General features: G+C 37.7%; 1 protein-coding gene across 1 annotated transcript in view; it reads left to right on the top strand.

The window, feature by feature from the left end:
- Window positions 1-23,785, top strand: part of LOC109421132 (MOXD1 homolog 2-like) — a 404,404-nt gene that overhangs the window by 291,382 nt on the left and 89,237 nt on the right. The window contains exon 5 of the mRNA XM_029875425.2: window positions 7,852-8,031. Within this exon, the coding sequence (XP_029731285.1) occupies window positions 7,852-8,031 (180 nt within the window). The remainder of the gene's footprint in view (window positions 1-7,851; window positions 8,032-23,785) is intronic.

The raw sequence follows: 23,785 nt of genomic DNA on the forward strand, positions 1-23,785 counted from the left end.
TTGGCGGAAGTGTTGGATAAAATATCTCAAGATCACCTGCGTGCGGGATCATACGAGGCGATACTTGATCGTTTGCGGTGATTGGTCAAACTCAAGGCGAGCAAGTTGAATTGAATTTGACCAATGAATTATCAAAAAATGGTTTGTTTATAAGTGCAATTGAATGAATTCGAAATAACATATTTTCGTTTTGTTTATTTGTTTGTTTCACTGTTGCACTTCAACTGCCGAACTTATTAAGCCATCGCTTCCCAACCTCGCGCCCCCCCCCCAGTCTTTTGTCACCCCGCTTTTTATAAAACAATCGCAGCGTGCCTGCAACCAGTTGGGGGGTCGCGAAACGAAGGTTGGGAAACCATGTTGTAACCCTTAAATAAGGAGAGCTGGCTCGTTTTTTCAATGCTTAACAATAGTTAACAAGTTTTCGATTTTAAAACAAATAAGATTTTCGAAGGATCCTTTCGAGCTTACGGTTACTTTTCTGTCATTTCGGATCCTTTCACAGCTCCATTGGTGTAGTTGACGTTCACAGTAGATAAGGACAGTGCATAGTAATGATAGACGTTAAACAGTAAAAAAAAATCCTCTTTAAAGCATCGAAAATTCATATTAGTTACAAAACAGGCCCGTGCACAAGGGAGGGGTGTTGGCGGTTAAACCCCTCCCATTGGCGATGGTCCATATACTAGGCGCCCCTCCACCTTTTGCCGAAATTAGGAAAACACCAACCTATTCGCCTTTTCTGTGCAGGGGCCTGGCATAACCATTAAGGTCCGCATCCCGCAGCTCTAGCATGGTGACGGTGAGTGAGCTTTACTGCAGATCATTCAAGTATTGCTTAACCAGAGAAATCATCCAACCTGGCGGAGTGAAGAAGACAAAGAAGACCTATTCCGCAAACGTCAAACTGCTACACACTTTAAAAAGTATGCACACAACCTATCAACGCCGGGGCCCGTGGCGTAGTTGGTCACACGTTCGCTTCATTCATGGATTTGATTCCCAGTCCCGACACTTGTAATTTTTCGTCAGTTGCTCTTCCCCCAAGAGTGGCTGTCACTGACCCTCTTCTGAGCCCCGTGGCTCAAACGGACCCGGATACCTGGACATCCGCGAACTGCTACTCATAATCAGACTGGAAAGTAACAACGGCCATCCATCATCCTTGTGCTCATCCTTCTACCATGTATAGAGTAGAAAAGTGAAAGCAGCAGAAAGGCCACCAGTTCGATAAAGTAGAATAGAATATACATTAGGTTGTCCCAAAATTGCACATGGTCAAAAAGCTTGGGGGCTCACCCTGCAAATGATAGCTATAGGTGTTAGAAACAAACTTTTGTATGACGGCAACTTTCAGAAATGACGTTTAGAGGTCGCCCCGGCGAGATTTTTGAAAAATGGCAATTTTTTCGTAATAAATTTCATACAAATATTTTTTACTGTACGAAAATTGGTAATACTCACTATTTTTATATTTTTTACAGCTTGATATGGATCCAAATTTCTTGGGAAAAATAATTAACGACATGTTTTGCAAGTAACTTTTTGATACTGAATTTTTGAATTTACTAAAATTTGTCATTTTTTGATATACTGTGCATTTTACCCATCATAAAAAGTATCTGAACCTAATGCTAATTTAAAACAATTTCCATAAAAAGATAGGAAATTTTATGAGGAAAAACTTTGCCGAAGACAGCATTGCGTTTTTTCTATCCGTTTTAGAATTATTCACGATTTACTATTTGGTGAAATTTGAATTTTTAGGTATTTTTCTAAAAAAGCCATATCAAAAACTTCCCAAAAACACATACAAAGTAATAAATCACGTATGTTCAACAAGTTTTTGTATTGATTGTATTATGGAATTATGGTGACATCATTAACTGATTTTTATTTTTTGTTTTTCAATCCCTTAATATATTGAAATTAACTAGCAAAGATTTCATAAAAAACTAGATCTCTTGACAAGCTTCGTACTGCCTATTGATTTTTTAAAGACATTCTGCACAAAATGTTGAGCTATATTTTCGCGTTTATCTTACTTTCCTGTCGATATTCTCAATAATTTTTCTACACGAAGACGTATGAGTCCTGGACCAGTGAAACAGCCCAGGAAACAGTGGCAAAGTGAATAAAGGCGAATACGTTGATCCATACCAAATTCAAATCGCGATTACGAACATCTTACGTAAGAATACCAATTTTTAGATACTAAGTTCCAATTCAAGACATTCTAATGTCTTTTTTTTACATTTACTGACTTAAACTATCTTATCAACACCGAAAATAAGATACACCGAGGCAAATTGAAACGGGTGGATGAGATGAACCAGATGAACGTTATGTTATCCAAGGTTAGAGCAATTTGATTACTCTAACACACACGGCATACAATAAGACAAGGTAGGCTATTATTGGTAAACAACAGCTTTGGACATAAACAAGTCATTTTTATCGTCCTATATGTTGATTAAAATGATAGGGACTACTAGAACGTTCTATTCATGTCTTTGAACGATTTGAACAACATCATTGAAAAACAAAATCGGCATGTTTTGTGGAATGTATCACCTTCTAAATGATATAGAAAATGTGCCGTGCGTTTGATTGTGTATTATGCTCGTATAGGGCAGTGCATGGAATTCATTCCTTCTCTTTCACTCTTACAGAAATTTTGTAAACAACAAGGCCAAGAAACATCAAATTCCCATACAAAATCAAAACAATGCAGTGCCCTATAAACCATTGTCAGTACATCACCGTTAAAAATGCCATGGCCTACTGAGGCATCTCAAAATGGTACTCAATGATAAAGTTTCTCGCTAGTAGGTACCTTTCTATATCAAAGAAAATGGATTTGTCAACGGAAACAAAAATTCAATATATGATGCCACCATAATTCCTAAACACAATCAAGACAAAAACTTGTTGAGCATACGTGATTTTTTACTTTTAATGTGTTTTTAAGAAGTTCTTATGTGACATTTTTAGAAAAATACCAAAAAATTCAAATTTCACCAAATAGTAAATCGTGAATAACTCTAAAACGGATAGAAAAAACGCAATGCTGTCTTCGGCAAAGTTTTTCCTCATAAAATTTCCTATCTTTTTATGGAAATTGTTTTAAATTAGCATTAGGTTCAGATACTTTTTATGATGGGTAAAATGCACAGTATATCAAAAAATGACAAATTTTATTAAATTCAAAAATTCAGTATCAAAAAGTTACCTGCAAAACATGTCGTTAGTTATTTTTCCCAAGAAGTTTGAATCCATATCAAGCTGTAAAAAATATAAAAATAGTGGGTATTGCCAATTTATGTACGGTAAAAAATATTTGTATGAAATTTATTACGAAAAATGGCCATTTTTCAAAAATCTCGCCGGGGCGACCTCTAAACGTCATTTCTGAAAGTTGCCGACATACAAAAGTTTGTTTCTTACACCCTTAGCTATCATTTGCAGGGTGAGCCCCCAAGCTTTTCGACCATGTGCAATTTTGGGACAACCTAATATACATCTAGGCGCTGTACAAAATGTAAGTGCAGCTGTCAATTGAAATCGCTCTTGTAGTGCCCTAGTGGACAATAGAGCTGTAATTAGGTTAAGTGATTAAGAATAAAAAAACACAATCACCGAAACAAATTTGTTGAAAATTTGTATTATTTTTAATGGCGTTCAGCTGCATACAAAAGTGCTGAAACTACACCTAATATAGTTTAAAAATAAGTTACATATTGTGGCACCAATTGTGATTACATAAACCATAAATGGAACAATTTGCATTATTTTTTAATTTTCTGGCAACCAAGTGAGTGAGTGCTTTTTAGCGTGAACCGAGCACTTTTTACGTCTGCGGAACGACTACGGCGGTCGAAACCACCGCAACCCCGTTGGGTTTTTTTCTATTTTATCGCAATATTTCGTTAACGATTAGTATTACATTTGCATTTGGGGATTTTTTTTTATTACCGTACGGGTTTGGGCCGAAGGGTCTCATATTTTCATGAAACTTTTTCCACAGGCAGGGCTCATAGATATATCAAGAAAAAAAAAATTGAGAAAAAATCAGGATCGCCTATTTCTGCGGAAAACTCAGGCGAATTTTTTTTTTGTGTTCCCCTGATACTACCTACTTTGAAAAATCAAAACTCAAGAACGAAGCATTCCAGAACAAAGTTTTTTTTTAAGAAATGAAAGCAAATTTTTGTCAGAAATCTAAAAAAAATATGAACTGGACAAAGTTTTCCACAAAATTTTCCACAGTTGAGAAAATTCGTAAAGAAAAACCGGAAAAATCATGCCCGGACTCGTGGAAAATTTTCGAAAAAAAATATGTTTTAAAAGTTTATTTGATAAACTTTAATTGCTGAAATTTTTGTAATGCACTTTTTTTCGTAATTGAGTTATGGCCAATTTTGTTTCAAAATGTCCAAATGTGTTGTATAAGCTTTTAAAAAAAAAAAAAAAATTACTCAAGAACGAAGCATCGTAGAAACAATGTTTTTTAATGAAAATAAGAGTAAATTTTCTCAGGAATCCAAAAAAAAAAAATGAAATGGACAAAGTTTTTCACAAAATTTTCCACCGTTTAGATAATTCATGAAGAAAAGCCGGAAAAACTCCACTCCTGGTCAAAAGTTTGAGGTCACCCCCTCAAAAACATGACATTTTTTTAGGCCCAAGTTTTCCAAAAATATTTGTATGTAAATTTAATCCAAAGTTGCCAAATTTTTAAAAAATTAATATAAATTTACGGCAGTGTCGCTGGAAATTAGGTCGGCAATATAAGCTATTTTCTATTGGCTTTCAACTTCATTTTACCGAACTTGGCTAAAAAATCTAGAAAAAAAAGTTATTAAGTAACTTAACCCTTGATGTCATCGGCCAAAAGTTTGGGGTCACTGTCGTAAAACATGGAAAAGTAATTTGTTGATATCTTTGTCATCTTTCATTCAATTTTAATTCTTCTTGGCTAATTTGAAACATAATGAATGGCACTTACAGCATAGACATTCAACCACACATATTTGTTAAATTTTACATACTAAAACTTAACGTAAAATTGCTTCAATTTTTGAAATGCGTTGAAATGTGTTTACTTTACATAACATTTTCATGCATAAAAATTGTTGAATACGTTAAATTAAAGACATCTAACGTATATTTAGTTAATTATCTTTGAAATGAGCCAAAAAGAATTAAAATTAAACTATAGAAGACGAAGATATCACCAACTCAGTTTTACGAGTTTTACGACAGTGACCCCAAACTTTTGGCTGATACATCATATTGAGGGGTGACCCTAAACTTTTGGTCGATGACATCAAGAGTTGAATAACTTTTTTACTAGATTTTTTAGCCAAGTTCGGTAAAAAGCAGTTGAATGCTAATAGAAAATGGGTTATATTGCCGTTCTCATCTTAAAATTTGGTCGACCTTATTTTCAGCGACACTGCCGTAACTTTAAATTCATTTTTTAGAAAATTTGGCAACTTTGGGTTAAGTTTACATACAAATATTTTTGAAAAACTTTTACCTGAATCATGTTCAAAGTTACTTTGACTTATTATCTTTCGAATGAGACCTAGGACTTGGAAATCGGACGCAAATTGGTGGAGACATGGGCCTAAAAAATGACAAATTGACCCCAAACTTTTAATCGGGAGTGTATGTCCGAACTCGCGGAAAATTTTCGAAAAAAATATTTTTGAGTAGGTCATTTCACAAGCTTTGATTGCCTAAATTTTTGAAATGCACGTATCTGAGTTTGTGAAAAAACATATAATATAGGCTTACATGGTCCAGCTTTCTCAACTGTGGAAAATTTTGTGGAAAACATTTCATATTTTTCTAGATTTCTGAGAAAATTTTCTACGATGCTTCGTTCTTGAGTTATGATTTTTCAAAGTAGGTAGTGTCAGGGCAAAACAAGAAATTTTCACCTGAGTTTTCCGGGAAAATAGGCGACCCTGACTTTTTCTCATTTTTTTTTGTTCATTATCCGTGAGCCCTGCCTGTGAAAAAAGTTTCTTGAAAATCTGAGACCCTTCGGCCCAATTTGTACGATAATAAAAAAAATGCCCATTTCTCTCGTGGCAATCTAGAACAACCATAGGGCATGTGACATTTTAATTCACATGAGGCAACAATTTACATTTTACAGAGGTCTTTGGATTCAGGTTTCGGGCTATTTATCAACAGATTTTGCAATATGACGTTTAATTTATTATCTATATTTCTCAGGTGTGTGAGTAGTACCTACGTGAAACCTTATAGAAGTGATGTGACCACTTCAGTATCTTAGTTGCGATCTACATAGGTATCAGGGCGATCTCAGTCTATCAGGAAGTTGAAACATTATTGCTTGCTTGGTTCATCTTAGATGGCTTTAGCCGAGTATCCAACAGGATATCTGAAATGTTGTCAATTCGATATTTTAATATTCGACCTTCCGGTAGAGATTTATCGAAATCACAGTTATTAAAGTGTATACTGGCAGGTTATCGTTTTTAATAAAATTACAAATTACAAATTAATTAAACTAACAACGATTTTTATTTTATTTTTCAGCTCATATCTCGTTTGCAAAGTCACTTCTGAAGATATTGAGTTCACTTTTATCTTGTTAAAACACAAATCTTGTCAATCAATTTCCCGAAATCAACACTCATTGAAATGTTCTACAACTTTTCGCAGCTTTTTTGTCACATGTATGGGTCTGTGTTTTCCTCTGAATATAACTAGCTTGTTTGCTCTTGGCAGAACGAAAACCAACCAGGAGGAATAACAAGTTGCAGAATATTTCTTTCCTTCAGATGCAGTTTGTGGCGGGCGCGCTCTAGCTGGGCAAAACCGACCGCTTCTAGATGCGAAGCCGAGAAAATTTATTTATAATGTGTATAAATTTGATAGTGACAGAGACGGAATGGATGTGTATTCTTCCAATTTCCGCCGTCATTACAGTGATATATGATGCTCCGGTTGGAAGATTTTCTGCCATGCTTTCGCTTTCTTCCTGTTGGTTGGTCCTTTGGAAGAGTGGAGGCGTTCTTACCTACATCGACGTACGAACGAACCACCCCTCCTCCATGACATTTGCAGCAATGGAACGGTGTTCGGATCCGGAGTGGGGAGGAAATTGACGGGCGAGTGTCGAAGATAAAAATGGCGCTCGAGATACGGATGTTGGAATGTGGTTTGCCTTCCCCCGAGAGAGAGTGAAGTGGATGCTGGCTGATGCTGTTTGTGTGAGTTGGTTTGGTAAGAAGTGAATATTTTTCCCCTGTCGGTTGCCGAGAGGAAATATCAAGAGACAACCGGTGGAAGAAAAATGATCGTAGATTTGTGTGTCACGCGGGTGGTTTGTGGTTTGCTGGTTGCCAACGACGGAACGATCAAGAATTGAGAGCAAAAAACGTCTGAGGAAAGATAAGAAAGTTGTAAAAATTTCATTTCCCTTCTCGGAAGACGTGGAATCGTGGCATGCATTTGTGGTTCCGAAGGTAACGGTTGTGGTTTAAATTGATTTGAGATTATCAAGACGAGTGTAATTTGGTAGAAACGTTTCCAGTGGCAGGTGTATTTCACAGAAGGGGTAGCGTTGATCGGATTTATGTCTTAACATGATTTTTTGAATATTGTTTCGATAATTCTTATAAGCTACTCGTGTAGAAAAAAAATCATTATTTTGATGTTACTTAAATAGTTATACGAATAAAAACGAGTTTTATAAAATTCAATTCCAACATTATTCTTATCTATTCTTTAATTCCATATAGTTAAATAAGAAAAAAACCTTTAATGCTCAATATTTATTTAAGTGTCTCAATTCCTTTCTCATTTCAGTACGAACCCGTATTCGATTCATCGACCAGCGTGCTCTACCTGAACCACATAATCCTGTACGAGTGCCAGGGCCTCTCCAACGAGCTCGAAATGCTATCCCGACGGCACGGCCAACCCTGCTTCCAGTTGAAGGCGGCCCACTGCAACACCGTCGTTGCCAACTGGGCACGTGGATCAGACGTAAGTTCACGAACCTACCTTTTCCAAACCCCTGAACACGGAAAATAAAATCAAAGGTGACAAAAGTAACACGTAATTGCAGGCGCTAATTAACTTGCATTTCATGCGAATAAAAAGAACGATTCGTCTCACAGAACGCAACGGTTACCATCAACGTGTTTCTAACCACCTACCACCTAGTTGAGAAAAAAAGTGGGAAAACTTGAAAGACTTTTTACGCCTCAGGACCCGCCAGGACCGATGTTTACGCAACAACCGCAGCGTGACGAAGCTTGAAGTCCCCACGCTGCGGCGTTCGGTCTACAGCGGGGCGGCCGTTGGGAAAATGGAACATTCCGACCCGTTTTTGTCCAAAAGTGGCACTCTTGAAAAATCATGCAACTGACTTATTACATCATACCGACCGCGACCGGGCGCGCTCTGTCTGACTGGCAACAAGTCAACTCTGGGTTGGTTGCATTGCAACGCCGTGAGGCTACAACCCTCGGGGGTATTGATGCGGAGATGAAAATTTAACTTTTTGCCTTTCTCGTACACTAAGTGTACTGGAAAGGCTATATGTTCACTCCAAAAATGAATTTTTGATAGAAGGCCCGGAGGATCGAGTCACATATACCAATCAACTCAGCTCGACGAATTGAGGTGATGTCTGTGTGTATGTATGTGTGTATGTATGTGTGTGTGTATGTGTGTATGTGTGTGTACAAAAAACTCACATCACTTTTTGGCAGTAAACCTCAACCGATTTTAATGACCGACGGTTCATTCGACGCGGAATCTGGTCCCATTGTTTCCTGTTGAAAATGATTCGGATCGGACCAGCCGTTCCGGAGTTATGGCCATTTAGGTGTTCCGGACCGGTACCCCAGGAAGGGGCCAGATATGAAAATGCTACAACCCTATGCATGCGACATATAAAACCGCGGCATTTTCCATAACCTGATGAACGGTATGCAGGAAAATACTCTCAGACCATATCTGAACCGGTAGTGTTCCAGAACCGGTTCCGGGTGTCCCGCCGGAAGTAGCCAAATAAAAAAGTGAACCAAATCCATGCATGACGAATTTCGCGCCAACTCGACCAACAGTTGGCAGCACCCTCTCAGAATTGAACGAAACTTTGTGGGCATAAACAATAGGTCTTTCTAAGCAACTTTGCATATTTTGTTTTTCGAAATTTTTAAAGAGTAACATTTGAAGAGGGCCTAATTTTTTCATAGATTTTTTTCAAATCGATGTAACTCAAAAATGACAAGACCTACAAAAAAGTGTTGTATGGCGGACTATCGTGAAATTCCATGAAGTTTTTTAGAGAAATATCCAAAGAATACAAAATTAATTCCTACACTGAAAAATAAAGGTTTTAAAAATTTAAATCGATATTACAAAAAACCCTATGTTTTTAATTCAATGATTTTTTTTTCTGGAGAAAGGTATTTCAATTACCTACATTTTCTCCAAACAATGTTGCTGTGACATATTTAAGGGAAAAAAGTTTTTCTAACAAAAACTTTTTTCATGTCTACATTAAGTGAATATTTTTCATCGTGTTTCGTGCCAACATGGCCATATATAGGTTCAGCAGCCTCTCATCAACCAATGAAACTTTATGGAAGTTCAAAAAATTGTTTAGGAAGCAACTTTGCATAATCTAATATTTATCTAGACTAACATTTGAAAAGGGCGTATTAGAGTGACCCACACTTATATGAAAAACATAAAATGCAAAAAATGCCAAGCCTTACCTCCTGCATCAGTTGTTTTGGATTCCCAGAAGCATTTGAGCAAAATCGATTTAGTCTAAGGGGTGATACACAAATTATGTCACGCAAAATTCGACCTTCTTTAACCTCCCTCTCCTCTATGTCACGCTTTGTGTATGGGACCTCACGATTGTTTGTATGGGTCGTCACGTTCTGCAAAACCCCCTCCCCTCCTAAAGCGTGACGTAATTTGTGCATGGCCCCTAATGGGGCGCTCAGCGAGCATGAAGTTTGTATGGAAAAACTTGGCCAAATGTATGTAGAAATCTTAAGCTTTTGATTTTTGCAGCTAGGTGGCGCTGCAAATGTTCAATTAATAAAAAAATAATTAAAAACCTTAGCTATTCTTGTAGGTGACGATATGCCAAACAACTTTATCGAAGACCGCAAAGTGATCCGAAGCCTGTTAAAAATTTATACTCTAGGTAAAGTGAGGTGAAACATTATTGTCGTTTTTCCAATACATGTAAAGGAATATCAATAATGAAATTCCAATGCTTCGCCTCACTGACGGATCACTTACGGGTCTTCAACAAAGTTGTTTGGCATATATATAGTCACCTACAATAATACCAATGTGTTTATTCACGCTTACAGCGCCACCTAGCGGCAAAAATCAAAAGCTTAAGATTTCTGCATTCATTTGGCCAAGTTTTCCCATACAAACTTCAAGCTCGTTGAGCGCCCCATTAGGGGCCATGCACAAATTACGTCACGCTATAGAAGGGGAGGGGGCGAGGTTTTGCAGAACGTGACGACCCATACAAACAGTGGTAAGGTCCTATATAAAAAGCGTGACATAGAGGGGAGAGGAGGGGGTTGAAAAAGGACGTATTTTGCGTGACATAATTTGTGTATCATCTCTTAGACTAACTCGTTTTCGCTCAAATGCTGAACGTAGCTCCTGGGAGTCCAAAACAATCGATACAGGAGGTAAGACTTGTCATTTTTCAAATTTTATGTTTTTCATATAAGTGTGGGCCACCCTAATACGCCCTTTTCAAATGGTAGTCTAGATAAATGTTAGATTATGCAAAATTGCTTCTTCAACAATTTTTTAAACATCCATAAAGTTTCATTGGTTGATGAGAGCCTACTGAACCCATGTATATATGGCCATGTTGGCACAAAACACGATGAAAAATATTCACTCAATGTGGACATGAAAAAAGTTTTTGTTAGAAAAACTTTTTTCCCTTAAATATGTCACAGCAACATTGTTTGGAGAAAATGTAGGTAATTGAAATACCTTTCTCCAGAAAAAAATCATCGATTTAAAAACAGGGTTTTTTGTAATATCGGTTTAAACTTTTAAAGCCTTTATTTTTCAGTGTAGGAATTAATTTTGTATTTTTTGGATATTTCTCTAAAAAACTTCATGGAATTTCACGATAGTCCGCCATACAACACTTTTTTGTAGGTCTTGTCATTTTTGAGTTACATCGATTTGAAAAAAATCTTTGAAAAAAAATTAGGCCCTCTTCAAATGTTACTCTTGAAAAATTTCGAAAAACAAAATATGCAAAGTTGCTTAGAAAGACCTATTGTTTATGCCCACAAAGTTTCGTTCGATTCTGAGAGGGTGCTGCCAGCCCCATAGAAGGGTTGGCGCGAAATTCGTCGCATGGGACACATCAAATAGCGGCTTTTTCGATAACCTGATTAACGGTATGCAGGAAAATAGTCTCAGACCATATCTGAACCGGTAGTATTCCAGAACCGGTTCCGGGTGTCCCGCCGGAAGTGGCCAAATATTAAAGTGGAGCAAACCTATGCACGCGACACATCAAATCGCGGCTTTCTCGATAACCTGATAAACGGTTAGCAAGAAAATAGGCTCACACCACATTAGAAACTACAGGTACTAATGTTCCGGAACCGGTTCCGAGTTTCGCGCCGGAATTGGCTAAATACAAAAGTGAACCAAACCCATGCATGCGACACACCAAATTGCGGCTTTTCTGATAACCTGATGAACGGTAAGCAGGAAAAGAGTCATAAACCATATCTGAACCGGTGGTGTTCCGGAACCGATTCCGAGTGTCCCGCCGGAAGTGGCCAAATACATAAGTGATCCAAAGTAATGCATGCAACACATCAAATTGCGGCTTTTTCGAAAACCCGATGAACAATTAGCAAGAAAATAGAACCAGACTACATTAGAAACTACCAGTAGTGTTCCGGAATCGGTTGCAGTTGTCCCGCCGAAAGTGGTCAAATGTAAAAGAGAACCAAACCCATGCATGTGACACATCAAATCGCAGCTTTTTAGGTAATCTGATGAACGGTTAACAAAAAAAATCACATTAGGGAAAACCAGTATTGTACCAGAACTGATTCCGGGTGTCCCGCCGGAAGTGGACGAATGTGGAAGGAAACCAATCACATGCGTGCGGCTCATTAAATACCGGCTTTTTCGATAACCTGAAGAACGATCAGCAAGAAAATAGTCTCAGATCACATTAGAGACTACCGGTAGTGTTCCAGAACCGGTTCCGGGTGTCCTGCTGGAATTGGTAAAATGTAAAAATGATCCAAACCCATGCATGTGCCACATCAATTCGTGGTTTTCTAGGAAATCGGGTGAACAGTTAGAGGAAATTAGTTTCATGCCATATTTGGGACAATTGGTACTGTCCTGGTTCCAGATGTCTCGCCGTAAGTGGTAAAATGTAAAATTGAACAAAACTCATGCATTCGGTGCATCAAATCACGGCCTTTTCGATTACCTGATGAACGGTTAGTAAGAAAATAGGCACAGACTACATAAGTTACTACCGGTAGTGTTTGTGGTTCCGGGTGTCCCGCCGGAAGTGGCCATATACAAAAGTTAACCAAACTAATGCATGCCACACGTCAAATCGCGGCTTTTTTGATATCCTGATTACCAATTAGCAAGAAAATAGGCTCAAACCACATTAGAGACTACCAGCAGTATTACAGAACCAACTTTGGGTGCTTTGCCGGAACTACGAAAGTGAGCAAAATCATAGCAAGCGATAGATATGTGTAATTGTTCTCATCAAATCACACCATTTCAGATTCCTACTCATCCTTACAGTCAACGTTGCATGGAAAAATTAAAATTTAATCGCAACAACCCTGAACATTTTTTTTTTTCAATCCCCTTTTGCGTCTAAAGTTACTACACAAAATTCTGATGTGACTGGTTGCGCCCTCGCGCTCTGTAATGTGGTTGAAATTTTATTGGGATTAAGTTTGGGAAATTTCACATGCTTGCATTTTTTTTGTTCAATTTTACATGGATCTTGTAATCAGCGATAATTAAATATAGTCTGAAGTGTACAGAAAAAACTTTGTCGACGACCCCAAAGTGATCTGTGGTTGTGAAAAAGGTTATATCTTAGCTTGTAATCATCGTCTTCATATTGATTGGCCTCCAATGACAGTGAAGGTGGTCAAGCAGTCAACTGAGAGCGCTGATATTTTTAAGCTCTGCCTATACGTTGAACATAACGTCGGAATATGCGTCATCAATAAGTTTTTCTATTCGATAATGGCTTTGATAAAATTCTTGCTTTTCTCAATAAAGTATTCTCAGGATTCAGGAACACTTCGGCTTACGTCGACATCATGAGTACATATTCGACGAGAAAGGCGCTATCACCACTAGGTGGATTAATCAGGGTTTTTCGACATTCCTGTCACACCGTTGACTCGAACCTTTATTGCGTGAAATTGTTTTAATTAAAATATCTGATGAGATGATGAAAATTTTCTGACCGCTAAATGGTACAGTGCTACGCAATATATTTATCCATGTATTTCAACTGGTATGTATATTATTTATTATAGAGTTTGGTTTTCTGGTGAATTCTTGGAGTGATTATAGGACTCCACAGAACTAGCAGAAACCATTGTTAGAATTCTTCATGCAATTACAGCTGAGATTTCTACAAAAAATCCTGTTGTAATTCCTTCAGGCATTTTTACAAGGATTCCTCCAGAAATTTTCCTTATAATTCACCCAGTAATTCCTGTTGGAAATCCACTTAAGATTCGTTTAGGAACTCTTACAAGAATTGCTCCACAAATGCTGCTGAGATTTCTTACTGGTGGAATCCATCAGGAAGACTTACTGGTATTTCTTAGGTCAATCCTCCAAGAATACTTGAAATACTCTCAAAAGCAATTACAAAAGATAAACTACGATCAAATCGCCTGAGAGATCCCACCAAGAATTCTTGAAGAAATTTCAGTTACATAGCTGAACCAATCCTAGCAGAAGTTTTTACTGAAATTTCAAGAGAATTCTTTAAAAAAAACATTTGGGGAAATTTCTGGGGAAATCTTAAAAGGAAATCAATAGGAAGACTTGGAGGAATCAAAGAAATTGTAAAGGAATACCCCAAGCAACACACATGGTTACAAAACAGTCACGGCAGCGTATGTAAGCGTTGCGCAGCAAGCCAGAGTGGCTTCTGTGCAGCCCTTACATACGCTGCCGTGACTGTTTTGTAACCATGTGTGTTGCTTGGGACTTGAAGAAACCTCTGGAGTAAGCTCAGCAAGAATATCTACAGAAATCCTATCAGGTATTGGTGGAGGAATTCCAAGAGGATTTTTCACAAAGTTACAGCATTTCTCGGGGGGTTTCTCCAAGGGATCCTTCAAGAATTCCTCAAGGAATGAACCCAAGAATTCCTGCAGAAGCTTCTTCTGTGATTACTAGAGATTTTTCAAAAGATTCCTCCACAAATTCCTCTTGGAATATCTCCAAGCATGCCAGCTGGGTTTCCTCCATACATGTCTCTCAGAGATTTTTCAAAGGATTTGTCCAAAAACTTCCTTTGGAACTTGTCTCTGAGATAGACTCTAGAATTTCTTGCTGTGATTCCTCCAATTATTTTTATCGTGGTTCACCCACAAAATCCTGCTGAGCTTTTCTATGGAAGCCTCCAGAAATTCACACAGAGGGGAGTTCAAAAATGTCTTCGATTTTTTTTTTCTAGGACTAATGTTTTGTTTGATGGCCAGCTTCATCAGTGCGCAAGGTTGGGCTGCTGGATAGAATCTCAAATACATCTCTAATCTTTTTAAGAATATGATGAATTGTTTGATACAGCTGCTCGCTGCCACGCATAAAAAGTGCGATTGAGATCTCATCCTTTTCAGCAGCATTATTGTTTTTCAGCATGTTTAGAGCTTTTTCAAAATCATAAAGTTTAGGTGGTTTCACTTAGCTCCCTTCATTGTTTTGTCTATCACTTAATGCCCTTTCCGGTCCTTGCTCTTGGCGGGCACTGGCGCAGACATGTGCCACGCAACCTGTACAGTTTAATGAAACCTTCGCATGTCGTTCCGATCCATGCTTCCGTAAGGTTCAGCAATCACATTCTTTCATGCCTCAATTTCCGTCTGTGGTGGATTCGTTTCTCATTTGCTTTTGCTATCCTGTGACACTCTCTGTTGAGTCAAGTACTTGCTACGGCCATTCTTCTCGTTGGTGACACGTTGGCACTCTTCGTCGAACCAAATATTTCGTTGGCGTCGCTGAGCGTTACTTCTTGCCCTTTCAAAACCACTATTTCATGGTACTGTTGTAGTCGCGGCCAGATTCGTTGGAGTTTTATCCAGAGCTGCCAATTTTTATTTTTTTAAGACACGGACACGTTTAGTACTTCCAGTGAGCTAGTCGCTCTTTGAAGGAAGCACTACACTAGACAACGGACTAGCATGCAACGCCCAGTGGAATCGAACCTGCGCTCCTAGCACGATGCGACTAAATGCTTAGGTGACTCTAGCCGCACGACCACGAAGCCACACAAAAAATGTTTTTTTTTTAATCGGTATCACCCGTTACAAATCCCAAGCAACACACATGTTATATAAGAGTTACGACAGCGCAAGTTTTGGTTGTATAGAAGTTGATTTTACGTAATTCTAACATTATGTTGGAATAACGTCAAATAAACTTATATACAACCAAAACTTGCACTGTCGTAACTAATATATAACATGTGTGTTGCTTGGGATATCTGTTTCCAGTGAAAATGCCCTGTGAAAAATGTCACATGTTGCATTTCGGCATGTTTGAGATATGTCAAACGTTATAATTTGATACGTAATTTGTAATAATTCAACCAGGTAAAGGGTGACGAAGGGTATTATCGGCAGGATTGTTCTCTTCGTCATAAGGGTTTTTTTTGTCAGCCAAATTGCTTGATTCAACTTTTTTGGGAAAGATTTGAGGCTAATTTTGGGTTCAATAGAAAACCCCTCATGACGAAGAGAACAAAACGGCCGAAAATTCGCAAGTTCCCCTACTTCGACAGTTTATTAAAATGAGAGCAATCAAATGCGACAATAGCCAACGTCTATTTTGAAATTTCAAATGCAATTCTCTCATTTTAGTTTATTTTTATTTTAACACGTGACATTTATGCGTTAGAGGGCAGTTTTGGTGCGCAAAAATCTGTATAATACAGATACATTTGTAAATATAGCATGCAATTCCAATCCCCAGGCTTCTGAAGGATCTGCGCAATTTCTTAAACTGGTGATGTTGGATAATTGTGGCCGAATATTTGCGAATGCATAATAATCGGATGTCAACATAAGGAGCTTCCCAGATGGTTTCAGGGAGATACCTGGAGGTCCCAGGAACACGAAACATGAAAAACCCTGAACAATTCCGCCAGACTGAAAAATATATTGGAGGTCGGGTCATAGTCGGGTCTTATTTTATTCGATGTTGAACTATTGTTGGACTCCCATCGGATACATGTTGGGTCTATGTAGGGTTTGCTGACCAAAATTAAAACAAGTTAATGATAGGTTTATGTCGGGTTATACGTTATCAATAACGAACAATGCTTTAAACCTGCGATACCCGAATTTATGCTTGCTAGCTGGGGCTCAATTGAATGACAGGTACGTGCCAGTCATAAGTCGTCGGAGAGCATTGGCTGATGCTGGCTTTGGTGTCAAATGAATGATCAGAGGCCAGTCAATTGATATCCCGATGGCAAATAGAAAGATAAGCGGTATTTTGTCTCAATTTCGACTTGAAATGTTGGTTGAAATTGAATCTTCGCAACACTGTTTCAGGGAGTCTCAGGGGCGTTTCAAGGGGTTTCACAGGATTTCATTGGTCTTTAGGGTATTCCAGAGCATCTAGAACAAATTCTGAAGGAACCCCATGTATATATTTTTAAAAGAATCCTAGGATTAATTACTGAAGAAATGCGTAAGGGAATATCAGAAAGACTCCCTGCGGCAATTTTCCAAAAAATCCCTTGAAAGGACCGCTGGATGATTCTGCAAGATATCGTGAAACATTTTCTGGAAGATTTGGTATTTTTAGAAGAGTCCATGGAGAAATTCTGTATGAAATACATACATCAAATGTTTTCTAAAGGAATCATTGGAAAAGCTTCGACTATTTCTAAAGCAGTCTAAAAGATTTTCTAATTTGATCCTTGAAGAAATTTCGGATGAAATTCTGAATTTCAGATTTTTATGGACCCTCTAGAGGTATTTTTGAACAAGTTCATAGAGTAATTTCTTTAGAAATTCATGGAAGATGTTCTAACAGAATCACTGGGCAAGTTTCTGAAAGAAACCGCAAAGCAGTTACTCAAAGGGGATTCCAAGGGGCTTCATAGGATTCAAGGGCGTTTCCGAGCGTTCTAGGAGCTTTTAAGGGCGTTCTGACAGAGACCTTCTGAAGCGCCCATGAGACACCGAGTGATCTCCGGAAACACCTCTAAGATCTCCAGGTACCCCTGAATCGCATAAACCGTCCTTGAGACCTCCAGATACCCCTCTGAAACCTCTTGGAAGCCGCTGAAAGGCATCTTATACTCCCTAAATTACCCCTGAGATCCCCAGAAACACCCCTGAGACACATTGAAGTGCCCTGCAGTGTTGCATTTAAACTGAACGCGAGCCAAAAATGAACTGAACGCGTTCAATTTCTTGAACGTGAACGCAGTAAACATTGAACTTGCGTGTCAGAGCTATTCACTGCTCAAGAACGCCCTTTCAGATCCCCATTTGGCTAAATGTTCTTATCATCAGGTACATCATGCAAATAAACCGGTCCGGTCGCCCAGGGGTCCGGAAAATTAGAATAACAAGGAACATGACCCTCTACTGTACACCAAAACCTCCATTTATGTAACGATTCGAGACTGCCAAAATAGAGTTAACCCTTCAGCGCGCGCGCGCTGTTGTAAAAAGTACAACACTACCAAAAAACCTCGCTTTTCGTATACAGCGCGAGCGCGGTGCAGTTTCGGTTGCTTGAGGGCGCGCGTCCTGGAAGGTTAAAAGACAATTACACCGTCTTCGACCTTACGGTCTCTACAGACTGAACATTACTAACATTCGACAACGGACAACACATATAACACCCGGTGGCCCAGTGGAGAAATTTCCGTTTGACGAAAAGTTTTCCCCGACTGGAGCGGGAATTGAACCCACACTCCGAAGCTTATGAGACACCTAAACGACTGACGCCGCTAACCGCTCGGCCACGAAGTCCACAAAGTTTATGCTCAAATGGATTCAGTTCATAACTCAAATGTATTTGGAGAATGAAAACAAGTTTAAGAAGCAAGAGTGTCCTGGAGATTTAAAGGGGGCCATGTGGGGTTTCAGAAGGATTTCATGGGTGTTTCAGGAGAAGGGGTGTCAGTGGCGTTGCACCGGGGGGCTTCAGGGGTATTTTCGGGGAGTTTCGAAGAGTCTCAGTTGCGTTACTTAGGATCCGATGCGGTTTTAGGGAGATTTCGAGGGCATTTAGAAACCTTTAGATGATTTTTGGTTAGTTACAGAGGTGTTAGGCATTTTCGGGGGTTTCTGAGGATCTCAGGTGTGTTACATGGGGTCCGAGGGAGTTTTAGGGGGATTTCGGAGGCATTTCAGAAAGCTTTTGGTAAGTTTCAGAAGCGTTACGAAGGCATTTTCGGTGGTTGCTGAGGGTCTTAAGTGCGTTGCATGGGGTCCGATGGGGTTTTAGGGTGATTTCGAATGCATTTCAGACATCTTCAGATGATTTTTGGCGAGTTTCAGAGGTGTTATTCAGGCGTTACGTAGGCGTTTTCGGAGGTTTCTGAGAATCTCAGGTGCGGGGTACATGGGGTCCGAGGGGGTTTTAAAGGGGAATTGAAGGCTTTTATTCAATCATTTAAGCAGACAAGTTATGCATATAGATTCGATGATTTATGCTCAAAAATTTCTTAGCAAGCCTTGAACAGTCCCAAACCAACCTCATCCCCCTCATTTCAGAAAATATTTTTGAAAGGAAATTTAATAAGCTGTTTTCTGTGAAATTTTCAAGATTCGGTTTTTCTTCGTTCTTGAGTTATGACCAATTTTGTGGAAATTGGCCAGTTGTGCTATATGAGTCGTTTTCTTCGAAAAAACACTTTTTTTTGTGAAATCGTAAGCATTTTCTCAGCAATAAAAAAAAATACAAAATGAAAATTGTTTTCCACAAAATTTTCCACTGTTGAGGAAAAAAGTCAGAAAAACTGTATACAAAGTCCGTAAAAATTCCCAAAAAAATATTTAAGGAAGGAAATTTTATAATCAAGACGGTTGAAAATCACCCAACATCTGGAAAATTTCCACAAAATTGGTCGTTACTCAGTAACGAACACGAAACACATCTTGAAAATTTCACAGAATATGGCTTATGTATTACCCTTCCAACAATATTTTTTTGAGAATTTTTGAGAATTAACACATCGTGAAGCGACGTGCTCGGAAACGTTTCCCCAGTGCTGTTCATTCTCTTGACGGTTCAATACGAGAGCGCAATCCAGGGAGAAGATGTTCGGCGACGCTAATGAATATGATGAGGAATTCCACGGAGTCATGTCAGTCGATCCTGAGCGACCATTTCAAAAATATCTGAAACTTTGCACAGTTTTTCAATTTCATATAAATCGCCATTTTTTGATATTAAACCTTCATATTCACTCACGACTAACTTTTCAAAAGGGTGTATGCGAAAATAGTTCTAAAATATTCTAAAAGCTATACAGCAAAAACGGATTGTTCGATTGTTATAAATTTTTCAGCAAAGTTAGATAACTAAATGATGATTCCTTAGAAAATATACACTGTAAAAAATTTCTTTTTCTACTTTGAAAAAATATGATATTTGTCACAAAAACTCAAATATCTCAAAACCCTATCTTTTTATCAACTTCAATTTTTTAGGGGAAATGGCCCATTATATCAGCTATCTACCATAAAATTTTGGTGATGGTAAACTGATAAACAAAAAAGTTATGACATTTCAAACATTTCACAATTTTTACATTTAGTAACAAAAAAAATTTTTTTTCTGTGTAAATTATTTCGAGAATTATATTTTGATGCTGATTTTATTGTAAAGGCTACCGCCTGAATTAAACACGTTGTTTTCATGATACTTTAGTTTGATTATTCGTAATTACTATAGTATCTATTTGAAACTTAGACGCGATCCAGTGTTGTGATCAAAAATATTGAGATTGTCATACTTTTTATTGTACGTGACTGGTGAAAAAATCCCTTGATAGTGTTGAAAAGCTGTTGATTATAAGAAAAATGGAATGGAATTTATTTTTAAGACAAAAGCTGTATAATAAAAGTTTTTTATACGCGTATACGTCTAGTTTATCCGCAAAAAAATCCCTCTTACACACTTATTTCTGAATTGCCTGTTCGGTACTTTTTTGACGAGATTATAACAGCAGTACGATCTCGGTAGTTTCGGTAATCGATTTTACTGAGGCTCAGTAAAACAACTGTCAAAATCGTATGGAAAAGGTAAACAATGCATTTTTGCTGAACGAGTTCGGTGCTCAGCAGTTTTAATCTCGTCAAAAAATTACCGAACTCGGTAATCAAAATTAAGTGTGTAGAGAACAGACTTTATGATCGGAAGAATGCGAGTAACTTCAACAACAACAAATGCATAAGAGGTACATACCACAGACAAACAGACGAAACGCCTAGAACAATTTTAGTGAAAATTCATCGCCCAGTTCACACTATCACCACCTGGTGGAAATGTTTCACGAAACACTGCGTTGTGCAATATCGTCATCAGAAGGCGCTAGTGTGAAACGTCAAACGCAAAGAAAAACGATGGGCGCTCTTCTTGTTATGAAAGCCACAACCAAGATTCAAAATGATCGTTGAAGGCGTGGTCAATGATAATTTCGCCAGTGTTACGTTTGTTTGTCTGTATACATACCTGACAATGCTCACGAAAAAAACAAAAAAATACTACCGCTATGAATATTAAAAATTGTATAGTATTTTTTTTTTCTTCAGCCACCAAGTAAGTTAAAATTAATAAGTGATTTTGTTTATTATAATCTAACGAACAAGATGAACAGTCGCTTTCTCAAAGGTCTTCAACTCAACGCTCTCTTGTAGACCGTTTGATGAAAAAAAATGTTCAAAAGAGTTACGAAATCTCACCGAAAGCACCATAGATAAACTGAAAGAGACTGGTTATGCCCAAATGTCCACATTGTGTACAAAATTACGCATTTGCACGTCCTGCCGTCTAAAATTTGACAAACGAGCCATCTGTATATCATCGGTAAAGCAGGGCGCAGGAAGTTCGAAAACGACAACAACTGAGAAATTGCCATCAGCGACATCTGTTTAAACAATTTAATTACGCCCCTTTTCAAAAATGCCCTGTAATATTCTTCAACATCTATACCCATTTCAATATTTTTAACGTTGCAAAACAAGCTTTCAACATTCATCTTGAAGAAGAGGGAAAACACTTGTCCTCAAATGTAACAGCAAATTAATGAATAAACGACTAATGCGCGGAGGGCGTGATAAAATCGGAACATTACGGTACATAGTATATTATATGTATATATAATATATAATAAAAACAACTTGTTTTACTCACGCAAGGCCATTAACAATAAAATCAGCATCAAACTTCAATTTCCGGCCGAAATAATTTACACTAAAAAAAATTATTACTAAATGTGAAAATTTTGAAATGTTTGAATTGTCATAATTTTTTTGTTTATTTTCATGGTAGATTGCTAATACAATGGACCGTTTTCTCTAAAAAATTACGTTGGTAAAAAGATAGGGTTTTGAGATATTTGAGTTTTTGTGACAAAAATGATATTTTTTAATGTTAAAAAAGATTTTTTTCACAGTGTACATTTTCTTAGGAATCGCCATTTAGTTATCTAACTTTGCTGAACAATAAAATCAGCATCAAATCGCGATTCCCGGCCGAAATAATTTACACAGAAAAATTTTTTTTACTAAATGTAAAAATTGTGAAATTTTTGAAATGTTATAACTTTTTTGTTTATTAGTTTACCATCACCAAATTTTTATGGTAGATTGCTAATACAATGGACCGTTTTCCCTAAAAAATTCAAGTTGGTAAAAAGATAGGGTTTTGAGATATTTGAGTTTTTGTGACAAAAATGATGTTTTTCAATGATAAAATAGATTTTTTTTCACAGTGTATATTTTCTTAGAAATCACCATTTAGCTATCTAACTTTGCTGAAAAATTCATAACAATCGAACAATCCGTTTTTGCTGTGCATATTTTTGAATATTTTTGAACCATTTTCACATACACCCTTTTGAAAAGTTAGTCGTGGCTCTAAATAAAAATTTGATATCGAAAAATGGCGATTTAGATGGAACTGAAAAACTGTGCAAAGTTTCAGTTCAATAGAAAATCATGAATTAAAAATTTTCCTTAATTTTGATGCTGTTGCTTGGAATCGCTCTGATGCGTTCGGCAAGAATATTTTATTGTCAAAACTCTTAATTATTATGCTAACACAACCAGCAAAACCATAAATACATTTAAATTAATTAGTATTTTACGTTTTGAAGGTGAAAATGCGTTAAATAATGATGAAAATAACGTATATTCACAGTTGTTTCAAGCCAACGATGGGAGAGTATCAGAAAGTGTTACACTTAGCGATGCCCGCTCATCGCGGCTGCTTGTCTATATTGGAGTATCGTCTTTGTATTTGTTCGTGAACCATACGACTCGATGAGAGAACATAAAGGGTGAGTCGTTAATTATTGTACCACCCTACCTTCATAAGATTCGCAAATTGTGTACTATTATCGAAATGAAACCAAATTTTAACAGTAGTTTAGTGTATGTATGTATTACAACTTTTTGACATCGGTTCAAATTTAGGATGCGTTTTAGTAAAATTTACGACATTTCCGATTGACGCCGCGCCCTCCATGTGGACATGTTCGGATTTGTCTTGAAACAAATAACTAGCGCTCTCTGGTTTATTTATGCGCATCGTGCTTGATTTTCACCCAGCTCCAGGCTTATGTTTCACTGACAACCCTCCTGAAACCTATTGACGAATATTGAGATGTTCCAATAATTTATGATCTTTTATTTTTTCCAAAGCGCGATTCCATAATTTTAGATTATAGCATGTGATTGAACAACACCTTTTTGCGAACTGTTAACTGAATTTATTCCATATCCACCAGAATCTCACTGACAACTGCATTATTACACAGATGTAAGTAATAGACTATAAGGAGGAACTGTGCAAAATTTGGTTGATATTGGTGAAGTAGGAAAAAAATTACGTTAGTTTGAAAATAGCACAATACTTATCGACTCACCCTTTAGACACGCTTGGTAATTGAAACAGAACCAACAAAAGGAAAGACAAACGGCTGAGTGGTTCACTTACCACTTTGGCTGCCAAACACTGCTGTGGATACCGAACAGGTATTATTGAAAGCACGTTGCTATACATGACACCTGCTCTGCTAGGAGATGGTACACTGTAATCTGATTGGTACATCATGATAGTAAGGGGAATCAACCTAAACTGTTCAATAGCCGCACTTCCTGTGAGACTTCCATAGTTGCTGCATTGGGAATAGCCTTAAAGTATAGCGTGGTGAATGGCGGTGCGTCCTGATCTCCCCAGTATGTGTACAACTTTGGTGTTTACTTCGGGATACTGTATCTTC

This window comes from Aedes albopictus, chromosome 3 (assembly GCF_035046485.1).
Source record: "Aedes albopictus strain Foshan chromosome 3, AalbF5, whole genome shotgun sequence".
Lineage (NCBI taxonomy): Eukaryota > Metazoa > Arthropoda > Insecta > Diptera > Culicidae > Aedes > Aedes albopictus.